Source organism: Ictidomys tridecemlineatus, chromosome 7 (genome assembly GCF_052094955.1).
Source record: "Ictidomys tridecemlineatus isolate mIctTri1 chromosome 7, mIctTri1.hap1, whole genome shotgun sequence".
In the NCBI taxonomy this organism is placed as follows: Eukaryota; Metazoa; Chordata; class Mammalia; order Rodentia; family Sciuridae; genus Ictidomys; species Ictidomys tridecemlineatus.
Window position 1 is genome coordinate 552930 of NC_135483.1, and position 13349 is coordinate 566278.

The following is a 13349-nucleotide window of genomic DNA, read 5'->3' on the forward strand; positions in this document are numbered from 1 at the left end:
CCAGCCCTCTCTTAAAAAAGAAAAAAAAAAAAGAGAGAGGGACATGGAGTCCCAGGGCTGAACTTTCTGGAATATTCTCCATTGCCAGCACTGATCTCCCCCAGACCCTCCTCCTCCTCCTCAACTGCACAGTTTGGTGAGGCAGGTTGGAGATCAGTGTGGGCCACACATGAGGCTGAAGCAAGGAGCCAGTCCTTAACTGCACCTGGAAACACCCACCGCTGTCCCTAAGACAGGAAGGGGTCGGTGAAGGACCCCTCAGTCCACTCTTGGGAAAGGACACCCAGTACAGGGTTTCCTGATCCAGAAAGAATGCAGGAATAAACTCCACCCTCTAAAACTGCTGTTAAAAAAAAGAGAGTATAAACAGACATTAGCAGGCATGGCTTTCCTGTTGACATGAAATGAATGTGGGTGAATAGTGTCTCCCTCAAAGGAGCACCATCCAGTCAGCCCAGGGGCCCATTAGGAGGCTAAGGCAGGAGGCTCCCAAGTTCAAGGCAGCCTAGGCAGCCTAGCAAGACCCTCTCTCAAAAAAAAAAAAAAAAAAAAAAGAGCTGGGGATGCAATTTAGAGATAGGGCACCCTGGGTTCAATCCTTGGTATACCCCCCCCAAAAAAAAGGAATGATGAAATGAACTCACTAATGGGTGTGAGACTGACTCTCCACTGGAGCAAAATCAAAGCCATGGTGAACAGGAAGTGCCTCCCCACAGGGAGCTCTGACAGCGGACAGGGACCCACCAGAGCCAAATCAAACTGCTCAGGAGGATGTGCTTGGAACAGTGCTGCACTTCCCCTGGAAACACCGGGACTCATTGCCCACTCCAAAGTTTAAAGTTTTCATTACTGACTCCCCAACTCCCCTTTTGATTAAAAGGGGATTAAAAACAACAACAACAAAAAAGTCTCAAAAGAAAAAAATCATTTCAGGCCACAAAATAAGTGTCAGTAAGTGTGGTGAGTTGTTCACACAGGTTCAGCAAAGACGCACGCTGTGGAGTCTCAGCCTCGCTGGCAGCTCCACAGAGGTCTGGGATTGCACCCTCTGTGTTTTCTGTCTCTGGATATGCCTGTTCTGAGCCCTTCACACGAGGGGGCTGTCTGGGACGCAGTCCTCGGTGGCTCTCTTCTCCCACTTCGCCTGCCTTCCCAAGGCCATGGGTCACAGCCTCACTCCTCTTAGTTGCTGATGGATATTTTATTGTCTGGATACATCGCTGTGGGAGACCAACCTTACACATGACTGAGTCACACTCCCTGGCTGGGTGCTGAGGTGGCTGAGGTGCTTAGTCACAGAAATGTGGTCGCTGTCTCCTCGTGCACGGGTGTGTCTTGCTACAGCCCATGGGTGAAGCTATGCTCACCGTGCCTTTGTAATATAACCCCTTGCCCTGTTTAGGGTAGAATCTTCCATGGAAGTGCCTTGTGTGTGTCCCCTCCTCTTACTGTGCCCTTGGGTGTGGCCTACCCAGGTGTCACTCAACCTGCTGACAGTGGACATCGTGAAGATACTCAGCCCCCTGAAACCTGACCCCTGGCCTCATTTGAATAGCTTCTCCTCAATAAAAGGGGTCAGCGTGCTCTCTCTCTCTTCCTGCGGACCAGGTCAGAGGAGCCGTCACAGCGACCCCAAAGAAAAAAGTCATTGTGCCTCTTGTGTGGTTATTTCGTGCAGCCCAGTCAGCCCAGTTTACCTGGAGTGACCCCTGAGCCTTTTAGTTGCGAGAACAGAAACCCAGCACATCACATTTTATTTTTCTGCTTATCGATTAATAGACAGTTGGATTATTTCCACTGTTTGGTTAGGAAGGATGATACTGCTGTGAACATTCATGTATAGATTCTTGTGTGGCTGGGTGTGTTCATTTCACCTAGGAGTGGAGTTGCTACACCTTACAATTACTCTAGGTTTAATTTTGAGGAACCACTATATAGTTTCCCAAAGCAGTTACCCAATGCTCAATCCCAACATCAATGAATAAGGGTTTCAACTTCTCCCTGGATAGAGATGGAGATGTGTAGGTCTTTTTGGTGTGTGGGGGGTACCTGTTATTGAACCCAGGGATGCTGTACAACTGAGCCACATCCCCAACCCTTTTTAAATTTGATTTTGAGACAGAATGGCTAAGTTGCTGAGCTGGCCTCTGCCTCTCCAGTCTCTGGGATCACAGATGTGTGCCACCCTGCCTGGCTTCTCCCAGGATAATTTTTGTATCCAAAGCTACCTTGGATATTTCCCAGATATTTGTTCTTGCCTCTGTGCCCTGATATTCAGAGACTCTTACAGATTCTCCTCATGCTTCTTGGCAATATGGATATTGGTAGAAGGTCCTAGTTAATCTTATCATGTCATGCTGCTATAGCAGGTACCACAGACAGGTAATTTTTTTCAATTTTTTTTTTTTTTTTTTTTTTTGGTATGAGGGATTGAACCCTGAGATGCTTAACCACTGGGCCACATCCCCAGCCCTTTTTATTTTTTTACTTTGAGTCTTGCTAACTTGCTGAGGCTGGCTTTGAACTTTCGATCCTCCTGCTTCAGCCTCCCAAGCTGCTGGTGTGGGCCACCTTGCCAGGCTTAATTTTACTTATATTTTTTGGGTAGGGGATGGGTACCAGGGATTGAACTCAGGGCATTCAACCACTGAGCCATATCCCCAGACCTATTTTGTATTTTATTTAAGACAGGGTCTCACTGAGTTGTTTAGCACCTTGCTAAATTGCTGAGGCTGGCTTTGATCCTCCTGCCTCAGCCTCTTAAGCTGTTGGGTGCATGCCTCTGCACCTGGCTAATTTTACCTTTTTAAAAGATTATTTTGGGGGCTGGGGTTATGGCTCAGTGGTAGAGTGCTTGCCTCATACGTACGAGGCCCTGGGTTCAATCCTCAGCACCACAAAAAAATTAATAAATAAAAATAAAGATATGTGTCCTACTACAACTAAAAAATAAATATATTTTTTAAAGATCGTTTTTTCTCTACTGGGTGTCTTGCGTTTTGCTGTGCATTTTGGGGTCAGCTTGCTAGTTTCTGCAGAACAGGCATCTGGGGTCCTCACAGGGCTGCTGGCTTCATCAGGGCAGCTCGAGAGTGTCGCCATCTTAACAGCATGATTCAAGAGAGGGGATGAGTTTCCATCTTCTTAGGCCTTCTTTAATTTGTCTCAGCGATATTTTGTAGTTTTCAGGGTAGAAGCCTTTCACTTATTTCATTAAATTTATTATTATTTTTTTAATATTTATTGTTTAGTTTTTGGCGGACACAACATCTGTATGTGGGGCTGAGGATCGAACCTGGGTCGCATGCATGCCAGGCAAGTGCGCTACCGCTTGAGCCACATCCCCAGCCCTGAAAATTTATTTTTAATTATTTAAACTTGGAGGGATCTAAATTTTTTTGATACTATTATGAATGACATGGCTCTCTTCAGGGGCTGAGACTATGGCTCAGCGGTAGCACACTTGCCTGACACGTGGGAAGCACTGGGTTCGATTCTCAGCACCACGTATAAATGAATAAAGGTCTGTCAACAACTAAAAAATTAAAAAACAATAATAAAAAGAAAAAAGAAAAAAAGAAGAGTAATTGCTTCCTTCCTTCACTCATTTTCAGATCACCACTGACAGCACACAGCATGCAGGAACACAACTCGCTCTGGTACAGGATCTCGTGTCCCGCAACTTTGTTGGAATTACTAGCTTAGACTTCTGCAGGTTCCTTGGGATTTTCCGTAAGTGAGGTCCCACTGCCTGTGAACAGAGATGGTTTACTTCTTCCCAGTCTAGATGCCTTCTACGTATTTTCCTGCCACTTGCCCTGGACGGGACCCCCAGTGTTGACTAGAGACAAAGTGTGGGCGTTCTGGCTGAGGACCCCGTGTCAGGTGGGAAGGTTCTCTTCTGACCCTCGAATGCCGAGTGATTTTGTCATGAAAGGTGTAGACTTGCCCCCACCCCTCCCCACCCCTCCCCTCCCCCTCTTTTTAATAATGGCCCCAAAGGGATGCACCCTTCTGGGAGGTGCTGCCGCCCCAAGTTGATGGGTCTCCCTTCTCCAAAAACCCACTTCACATATTGTCCTTGGGTAGAGGACACATTGGCTATGACACCGATGAGAACAGGCACTACACTTGAGGTAGCCAGGAGGCCAAGAAGAGATTCTCTTTTCCTTTCTTCTTCTTCTTCTTTTAATTTATTTATTCTTTTGGGTACTGGGAATTGAACTCAGGGGCACTCACCCACTGAGCCAAATTCCCAGCCCAATTTTGTATTTTATTTAGACACAGGGCCTTACTGAGTTGCTTAGCTCTCATCAAAATGCTGAGGCTGGCTTTGATCTTGAAATCCTCCTGCCTCAGCCTCCTGAGCTGCTGGGATTGCAGGCTTGTACCACAGCGCCCTCCTTTTTCTTTTTTTCAGATTGGTCTGACTTCCTTTCCAGGCTGGCCTGAGACTCCTATGCTCAAGCACCTTCAGCTTTAGCTCCCTGAGTTACAGAGATCACAGGTGTAGGCTACCTGGCCTGGTGGGTGTTTAATTTTGTTAAACATTTGTTCTGAGTCTTTTTTGGGGGGGGCACTGGAGATTGAACCCAGAGATGCTTAACCACTGAGCCACACTCCCAACCCTTTTGTTGATATTATATTTTTTTTAGTTGTAGTTTGACACAATACCTTTATTTCATTTATTTATTTTTATGTGCTGCCGAGGATTGAACCCAGGCCTTGCACCTGTTAGGCGAGCACTCTACCGCTGAGCCACAACCCCAGAGCCTGTTTTTATTTTATTTTGAGACAAGTTCTCACAAAGTTGCTCAGGGCCTTGCTAAGTTGCTGAGGCTGGCTTTGAACTCATGATTCTCCGCCTCAGCCTCCCAAGCTGCTGGGTTAGAGGCATGCATCACCGTGCCTGGCCTGAGTCTATGGACGTATCATAGGCTTCTGTCCTGTGTTAGGATGGTGTATTGGTGCTGATCGCGTTCCTAGGGATGATAACAGAGATGAGATCCGACCTGACCTCTGATCTTACTGGAGATGGCCTGGTGTCCTTGGCTGTGTGTCTGCCGTGAGAGGATTTCAAGCAAGATGTGAGAGCGAGTCACAGTATGGCAGAGTTTATTAGAAGAGAAAGGATGAGGGGGACCTTCCTCAGGGGCGCAGCAGCCCCCTGAGAAGAGCTAGGGCGCAGGAGGTCCCTGGGGGCCTCTGGAGCTCCAAGTCCACCCTTGGCTGCCAGTAGGCTGGGGTGGGCGGAGAGAGAGAGAGAGAGAGAGAGAGAGAGAGAGAGAGAGAGAGAGAGAGAGAGAGAGAGAGAGAGAATTTTTAATATTTATTTTTTAGTTCTTGGCGGACACAACATCGTTGTTGGTATGTGGTGCTGAGGATCGAACCCGGGCCGCACACATGCCAGGCGAGCGCGCTACCGCCTGAGCCACATCCCCAGCCCCTGGGGTGGAGTTTTAAAGTCCTCCTGGCATGTCCTTACCTCAAGGCCACACTGAGGTCATTTGGGTTTGTGTGAGGGTCACAGAGCTTCGCCTGTGCCAGCCCAGACCAAGGAGCCCTGTTGTGTTTTGGATTCCTGGAGGAATTTGGGCCTATACTTCTCAGTCTAAGAAAGAATAAGCCTGAAAATAACAAGCTCCCCGTTCTTCCAGTGGTGTGACCTGCCCTCATCTTTTAAGTCACAGCTGGGTCAGAATGGCCTTCTGTGAGCAGCTTCAAGGAGAGGCCAGCTGGAGAGCCAGCCATTGGCTCAGTCTGCGGAACTAACCCCTGGACCCCACATCCCACCGCTGTTGTCTCTGTGACAGGATTTCAAGCGAGGTCCCCCTTTACTGGGCTTGAACCCAGGATTTACCACTGAGATCTAGCCCTTTGCTGGGTACCACTAAGTCACACCCCGCTCTTGCGGCCCTCCTGCCTCACCCTGCAGCTCCCTCCAGTGGGACTGCTAGGGCTGCCCCGAGGGGCCATGGTGGTTTTCTCTGAACTGCTTCCCACAACTCCCTACCAACATAGCCAGGGGAGCAGAATACGGAGCTTTGTGACGGACCCTGCACCCCTACCTCCTGGGACACTCCTATTTTATAGAAACTTGAGATAAAGGAGGTACATTCTGATTTGAATGAAGTCACTTTGTCCTCCTTCTGATCTGAATAACAGGGTTCCCCTGCCTTGCTGCTGCCCAGGACCACACTACTGTCAGTGAGGCCCCAATAAATTGCACTATATATAATCCCTGGGCCATCTGCTTCCTTTGGTCTTGTGCAACCTTTCAGCGAATTCTTTGGCAGTGGATTTTCCAAGAACTCAATCCCTCTAAATTTACTGAGATGTGTACTGTGGCCTGACGCAGGTTTGTCCTGGAGCGTTCCGTGTGCCCCTGAACAGAGTGTGTATCTGGCATGGTTGGGTAGACTGTTGTAGACACTTTTTGGGTCCAGTGCCCGGGAGTCCATTTACATTTGATCTAATTGATGATTCAGGAAGGATTTTTCTGGCATTTGCTATCTGTTTTCTGGGCATCTTACCTTTTTCACTCCTGTAATCTTCTATTACCATCTCCTTTGGCACTAAATAGGTGTTTCTAGTTTACTATTTTAGTTCTGTAGAAAGTGCAGAGTGATTTCCAGGCGCCTGGAAGATGGAGAGGACACAGAGGCAGAGTTTCATTTTTGCAAGATGAAAGAGTTATGCACCTGAAGAGAGAGAGTGGTTTCAGGACCCAGTTTGGTGCTGACTTGCACACGGACCACTGTTGAAACAGCAGATTTTATATTAGATGTAGTTACCATGTGAAAGTTTGGGGGAAAGCTGCTTCAAAAAGACATAGCGGGCTAGGATTGTGGCTCAGGGGTAGAGAGTTTGGCTAGCAAGTGCATGCGGGCCCCTGGGTTTGATCCTCAGCACCACATATAAATAAATAAATAAAATAAAGGTATTGTGTCCAACTACTATTTTTTTTTAAAGAGAGAGTGAGAGACAGTGAGGGAGAGAGAGAGAGAATTTTAATATTTATTTTTTAGTATTTGGCGGACACAACATCTTTGTTTGTATGTGGTGCTGAGGATCGAACCCGGGCCGCACACATGCCAGGCGAGTGCTACCGCTTGAGCCACATCCCCAGCCCCCTCCAACTACTATTAAAAAAAAAAATATTAAAAAAGACATAGCAACTAACAACTAATACTTGAAGAAGTGTTCCAATAAGGCTTACTCAGGCACGGAACTATATGAAGACATTTGAAGACAATTGGAAATTTGAGCAGTGAATATTTCATGATAGTAAGACTTGTTAATTTTTAGGGTGTCATCATAGCATTTCTGTTCTGTTTTGTGTCCTGGGGACGGAGCCCAGGGCCTCATGCTAGGCAAGTGCTTCACCACTGAGCTACATCCTCACTCAGTTCTTTCCCCCCCACCCAAGAAAGGGTCTTGCTAAATTGTCCAAGCTAGCCTCAAATATGCTGTCCTGCTCCTCCGCCTCCATAGTCCTGGGGATTAGAGGTGTGCCCCACCATATTCTTCTACTGCATTTTGTAAAGTCGTTTTCTTAGGATGTTCCCTGAGAATAAAATATAATGACTTAAAAATTTTTGTTTGGCATGCTGGGGGTCAAACTGAGGTCTCTCCTTACACATGGCAGCAAATGCTGTCCACTGAGCCACTTCCCCATCCCTTTTATTTTTGAGACCAGGTCTCATCAAGTTGCTTTTGCAGTCTGGGGATAGAACCCAGGTCCTCACATGTGCCGAGAAGGCACAGTACCACCAGACCACACCCCAGGTCCCATGCCCCTCTACTCCCCAAGTTTTCTTGGATTACCCACCTCTGTGGGCCTACAGATTCCTTGTGAGTTCAAGAGGATGAGTTACTTTCTGTTATGGCTGAGGGATTCAGAAAACCAAGCCCCCCCCCCCGCCCCTGTTCCATAACTGAAGCCTTTGGTCAATGGCCCAGACTTTGGACTGTAGCCCTGTCCATCTAATTTTGCAGAGGGGCTAACCATTCCCTTGACACCACATGCACTCCGTGTGACCCCTTTTCCTGGGGCCCCTGGCTGACTTGCTGGTTACCTGACCCTCTCAGAACACCCAGAGTGGGGCCAGATGGGGAGGTGTGCAAGCCCTTCCTCAGCTGGACCACCCTGACAGAGCCCCAGGTACACCTGCAAGAGACGTCAAGCGGATGCCGGCAGCTCGGCCTTCACCCGTGAGGCTGCTCTTCCAAACAGGTGACTCCCTGCCCCAGGTGGTTCAAGGGACCTGGCTCTAGGGCTCTTAGTGTGAACACCACACTTCTTGATTTTCCTTAAGGAAGAGCCACCATCTCCACCCCCACTAAGCCAGGGGTAGACCAGCTCGGCCCTCACGGGGCCTGACCTCCCTGCTGGATGTGCTAGATCCCAGGTCTCCAGGCCAGGCAAGATGGGCGGTGACCATCATGCCTGGGGGACTCCAGTGAGTGAGAGTGGTCTAACGGCTGGAAAATCCAGGGAATGGCAGGGATTAGTGTCTGGGGGTGGAGAGGAGAACCCAGGAGAGGGCACCAGGCACTGGGTAGCTGGAGATGGCAGTATGTGATGAGGTGGAGTTAGGATCCTGAGAAAACTAGAGAACCTTGTCAACTGGGCTGGGAAGACTAGAACTGGGAATCCTGGAGATCCAAGTACAAAGAGTCCTGGCTTTAGACACAGCGGCTCCAGGTGACCCCAGGACTTTGTCCGTGCTCAGCTCTGCTCACCTCTGCTGTGCCTCCATTTCAGGTGGGCACCTGGAATACTGGGTCATTCTCAGGAAGATGACTGAGCCCACTAAGACATCTCACAGGGGCCCGGCCGCCAGTTCAATCACAGTGATCAGGAAAGTGGCTCACACATGCACCCAAGGGGCTGGAAGTACTGTGATCAACACCTACCAGAACCCAAGTGGCCTCTGAGCCCCAGAAGCTAGCGAGAACTGGAGCAAAGAAAACTCCAGTAGCCCCATGTCAGAGTGCAGCAAGTTCTTCCAGGACAGGGTGGGGTGGTGGGGTGGTGGCGGGGGACAGGTTCCCAACCCTGGCCACTCCTCACACCATTTCCTGGCAACAAGGAAGCTGGGTGGTACCTGTGAATTCCACCCAGTGGAGGGACTCCTTCAAGGACCACCATTCTAGTCCCCCCTTCAGGCAACAGGGTCTCTCAACAGACACCCATCAAAGGTCACCATGTCCCTTCACCCAGGTGTTGTTACACAGCAAGTGCATCGGAACCTTCAGCTGTCCAGGGCCTCTGGGCTCACAGCCACAGAACTGGAGGTCCTGCCTCCGTCACTCAACCTTAGCCACGTGAAGTCTGCCCAGCACTCCCGGGCTCAGCGTCAGGTGTGATGGCACACTCACTCGGGAAAGGGGCTGCTTGCAACAGGCCCTGCCCTAGCTTTGAGGAACTGAGGGGACTCTTCCTGGTGGTGGACCAGGCAACAATGGGCCTTGTGTCCAGCCTCAGCTGCTGCCTTTTTTTTTAGTTGTAGTCGGACACAATATCTTTATTTATTTATTTTTATGTGGTGCTGAGGATTGAACCCAGGCCTCAAACATGCCAGGTGAACATTCTACCACTGAGCCTCAACCCCAACCCCTCAGCTGCTGCCCTTTCTGTGGGGTTTTGTCCACAGCCCCAGGTCCAGGTGTGAAACCCTCCTGTCCAGTTGTAGTGGTGAGTGCCCTGACCCAGGCAGGCCCAGTGTGGTGGCTGTCCTGCCTTCTGAAGGATGCCCATGGCTTGATGGGACCTTCCTGGCCCTGGGCTTTTTTTCTTCCTCCCCTTGTCCCATTTCCTATAAAAGGACATGAAGGACCTGGAGACCTCAGAGCTGTGGCTTCCTCACACTGCCTACTCCAGACCAGGCTGGCTGGACTCATGGGCACCTGCTCCCTCTTTCAGGGGCAGGTGTGTCTACAGAGGCAGGGTCTTGCTCCCTATGGTCTGCAGGGCTGGCACACCCTGCATAATCTCACGTGGCCACAGGGCAGAGGCTGCAGGAATGCTCCTGATCCTTGACCTGAGGCAAGGAAGACAGAAGGAGCTAGGAGGTGGCCCCAAGCAGCCCTCAGTCCAGGGTGGACAGGTGAAGAGGTCAGAGTGCTGGGCAGGAAGTGGGCATGGGGCCTGGAGTCATGCTGCCCTGTTGAGCTGCCAACTCCACCCACTTGTTTTGGTCCCTCCGCATCTTTTCTCCACTTAGCAGCACAGGTGACTGCCAAAGTTCACCCCAACCAGCCATCACACCCCTAATGCCCAACGCTGCAAAGGGAATCACTCTCCAAGTGCCTTTGCCCCTCTCTGGAGCCAGGCTGTCTGAGCTACCTGGGAGCCACCCACCTGGAGGTTCCTTCAGAAGCTGGCAGTTCAAGACAGGTGGCGCTCTCAGGCTGAGGGGCCTACACGGCTCAGAGCCTTAGACTCTAGCTTTTCTAAGTCTCCCTCACTGAACCCCTTCTAGAATGCCTGGACCCTGCAGCAACACTCTGGCAGGACATTCTTAGGCAATTCGTGGCTAGGCACTGCATTTCCAGGTCACAGCTCAATCCTGCCTGACCCTCCTGCCTCAGAGAGGCTTATGGAACAGTGGCCCTGCTGACTAGGCAGACTCCACACTGCCTGAGCCCAGCATCTGTGGGTCCATGTGGGCCCTGGGAGCTGGCCTTCACCTCCAGGGCAGTTCTAAAGAATGTGGGGAGGTGTCCTGGGGAGACCGCAGCATCTGAGAGTAGCCTGGGAGTGGCTAGATGTCTGCCCAGAAATAATGCCAGGACCTGTGGAGAAGTGGCCCCTACTGAACAGGCTAGGGAGGGGGCTGGCCTCGCAGGAAGAGGTGCTCATGTGATTAACAACTGCCCACTGAATAAAGATGCTTTATTGTGCAAACCCATGGAGGTCCTAGGCCCAAGGCCAAGCCTGCAGACCCAACCTGTCCCTGGCTTCAGGACTGCTCTTTGGTCCCCACCCTGGTATGAGATTGCCAGGGGCTCCTGTGGAGTGTGCAGGTGTCCATGCACGTGTCAGTGTTGGGTGGGAAGCCTCCCTGGGCAGCAGGTGCTCAGGTATTGTGGTAGTGTCCAGGTGGAGGTGGGAGGTTGGGGGGTGGGTGGACAGTCCCACCTGCACAGGCTCAAGGACCACACAGGTCCACACAATCTTCTCCACTGTGGAACACGTGATAGATGCTGGTGGGAGGGAACATGGCAACAGCACCGAGCAGGGAGCCCACCTGGATGGCCACACCAGCCGCTAGCAGTGCTGGCCGCCCCCCGCCGTGCAGCATGGAGCTGATCGCCACCTTGACATATGAGAACACACCTGCACACAGCACCCACGACAACACCTGAGAGGCAGATGACAGCAGCAGGCTGAGTGTGAGATGCTCTTGTGCAGGGGCAATCCCCTTCCCCACTTCATGACCCACTGTACCTACCACAAGGACCACGCCTGTAGAGGTGCCCACTAGGGGAGGGCAGGGGCTCAGGATTGCCAGTGCCATCAGGTAGGCCCCAAAGAGCAAGCCTAGCAGAGAGAGACCACACAGCCCTGCCAGGGACCTGCCAGAGAGGGGCAGGAACTCAGGACTGGCTGAGCCAGGATCAGGACCCTACCCCTACATTGTCCCCCACCAACAAGCTTGGGGCCAATGTTCACCTGCATAGTATGCCCATGGCCAGGAAGCAGGCAAGGGGGTTGGCGGAGCTGCCCAGCACCACAGCCAGGTGGTAGGCCAGGCGCCCATAGGGCAGACAGGAAAAGCTCTGCACTGCAGGCAGCACACCGTTGGTCAGTGCGTTGGTGACAGCCAGCAGGCCCAGCAGGCAGGCACCCCGGACTGAGAACAGCTGAGAAGCCTTGGGGTCTGGGAGGGGGGTGCCTGCTGCCTGACTTGGGGATTCCTGCAATGGTGATTCCTCCTCCTCCTCCTCCTCCACTCCTGGTGTTCCCACCCGTAGGCCTGGCCCGGGGCCCCCAGTGGGTACAGATGGTGGTGAAGGAGGCAGCAGCAGCAGGAGACCCTGGAAGGCAGCAGCTGAAGTGACCAGGAGGGCGGTCAGTGCCCAGAAGAATGTGCTGGCAGAAAAACGCTCAGGGAAGTTAATGGGGGGCCCAGGGGTACCATTGGTTGGGGCAGGCAGACACTCAAGGCGACCCACACCCTGCACCAGGGCCAGTATGCAGGGCAGCAGAGCACTGAGGCCCTGACCCAGGAAGAAAGACCGCAAGAAAGGAGGTGGCAAGTGGCTCAGGAAGGGCAGGAAAGTGACATTAGAGGCACAACAGGCCAACGCCAGCACCAGTGTCAGTGTCAGGAAGGCCACTGAGTGGGGCTGCCCCGCCACTGGGGCCACATGGTGCCACAGAGGGGCCAGCAGGGCTGTGCCCACCATACTTAGTCCCTGCACCACCTGGATGGGGACCCGCTCCCCCTTGCCGGGAGCTAGCCGCCTCCACAGGGTCACCATCAGTAGACCCAGGTTCCCCAGCGCCACAAGCACAGAAAGGTACGAGGGGAGGCTCCAACCTGCAGGGGGGTGGGGGGAGGTCTTGTCAGGGGCACCAGGCTGAGGGGCAAAGAGCAGCCTGCCCACCATCCCGGGCTCAACGCCCACCCCACCTCCACTCACCCTCGGGGAGGTCTTTCACCACCACGGGCAGCTCCACCCAGATTCCGTTGACCGCAGCCCAGGAGCCCACACCGAAAAGGGCCACCAGCAGGTGGGTTAGCACCAGACGGCCCAGCGGAGGTGCAGCCATTGGGCCAAATGAAGGCCCTCCAGTTAGGGTGAAGGTCACAGACGGTTCTTTACCCACTTAGATTCCAAGACGCGTTGGCTCTTCTGGGAACTGAAGACCCCTTCCAGCTGGAAGGAAAAAGGTAGGCGTGCAGGGCAGAACCATTACAGAGCACCTGGACAGGCCACCGCGGGGCAGTCAGGAGCTACACATACCACAGAGCCCTCTCGGAGACCAGGACACAGCAAGGCCAGCAAGCTGAGAATCAGGAAACCGGTCCAAGGCGTGGCCAGGAAGAGGGCGAAGGACGGCGCTGACCCTGCTACTCTCGGAGGACCAGCGCTCTGCGTTAACTAACCACCACCACCCTCTCCCCACGACCGCCCCAGCGCTGCGCGCACCTTGGGCTGCGGCGACCCAGGGCTGCCGGCGAGGGCGTGGTCGGGGGCGTGGGTCCCGCGCTGTCGGCGCAGCGGCCTTCCAGCCCCGCGAGCACGCCGCCGGGGCCGGGGACGCGGCCAGCAGGGCGGGACGCCGGCTGCTACGCTCAGCCCCGACTCACGTGGCCCAGGCCGGCCCGCCCCCA

General features: G+C 52.6%; 1 protein-coding gene and 1 pseudogene across 3 annotated transcripts; both read right to left on the bottom strand.

Annotated features, from left to right (window-relative positions):
* Positions 1 to 3999: 3999 nt before the first annotated feature.
* Positions 4000 to 4160, bottom strand: LOC120883849 (U2 spliceosomal RNA; annotated as a pseudogene).
* Positions 4161 to 10883: 6723 nt separating this feature from the next.
* Positions 10884 to 13304, bottom strand: Slc52a2 (solute carrier family 52 member 2). 3 transcript variants are annotated; one of them, XM_078016486.1, is made up of 6 exons: positions 13165 to 13302; positions 12979 to 13085; positions 12655 to 12891; positions 11681 to 12551; positions 11460 to 11583; positions 10884 to 11369 (listed from the first exon to the last, which is right to left on the bottom strand). In XM_078016486.1, exons 3-6 carry the CDS (start codon positions 12782 to 12784, stop codon positions 11157 to 11159), a joined length of 1338 nt encoding a protein of 445 aa, XP_077872612.1. In that variant the 5' UTR covers positions 12785 to 12891; positions 12979 to 13085; positions 13165 to 13302; the 3' UTR covers positions 10884 to 11156. The 3 variants fall into 3 exon arrangements, with proteins under 3 accessions (XP_077872612.1, XP_040149421.1, XP_077872613.1); XM_040293487.2 differs by lacking the exon at positions 13165 to 13302 and having other exon boundaries at positions 11681 to 12045; positions 12436 to 12551; positions 12979 to 13119; XM_078016487.1 differs by lacking the exon at positions 12979 to 13085 and having other exon boundaries at positions 13165 to 13304.
* Positions 13305 to 13349: the final 45 nt, after the last annotated feature.

Coding starts and splice junctions, on each gene's coding strand:
- Slc52a2 (XM_078016487.1), bottom strand. CDS start 12,784: ATGGCTGCACCTCCGCTGGGCCGTCTGGTGCTAACCCACCTGCTGGTG. Junction 11,584..11,680: donor GCCATGGGCATACTATGCAG/GTGAACATTGGC, acceptor CCTCTCTGGCAG/GTCCCTGGCAGGGCTGTGTG. Junction 11,370..11,459: donor CTACAGGCGTGGTCCTTGTG/GTAGGTACAGTG, acceptor TCTGCCTCTCAG/GTGTTGTCGTGGGTGCTGTG.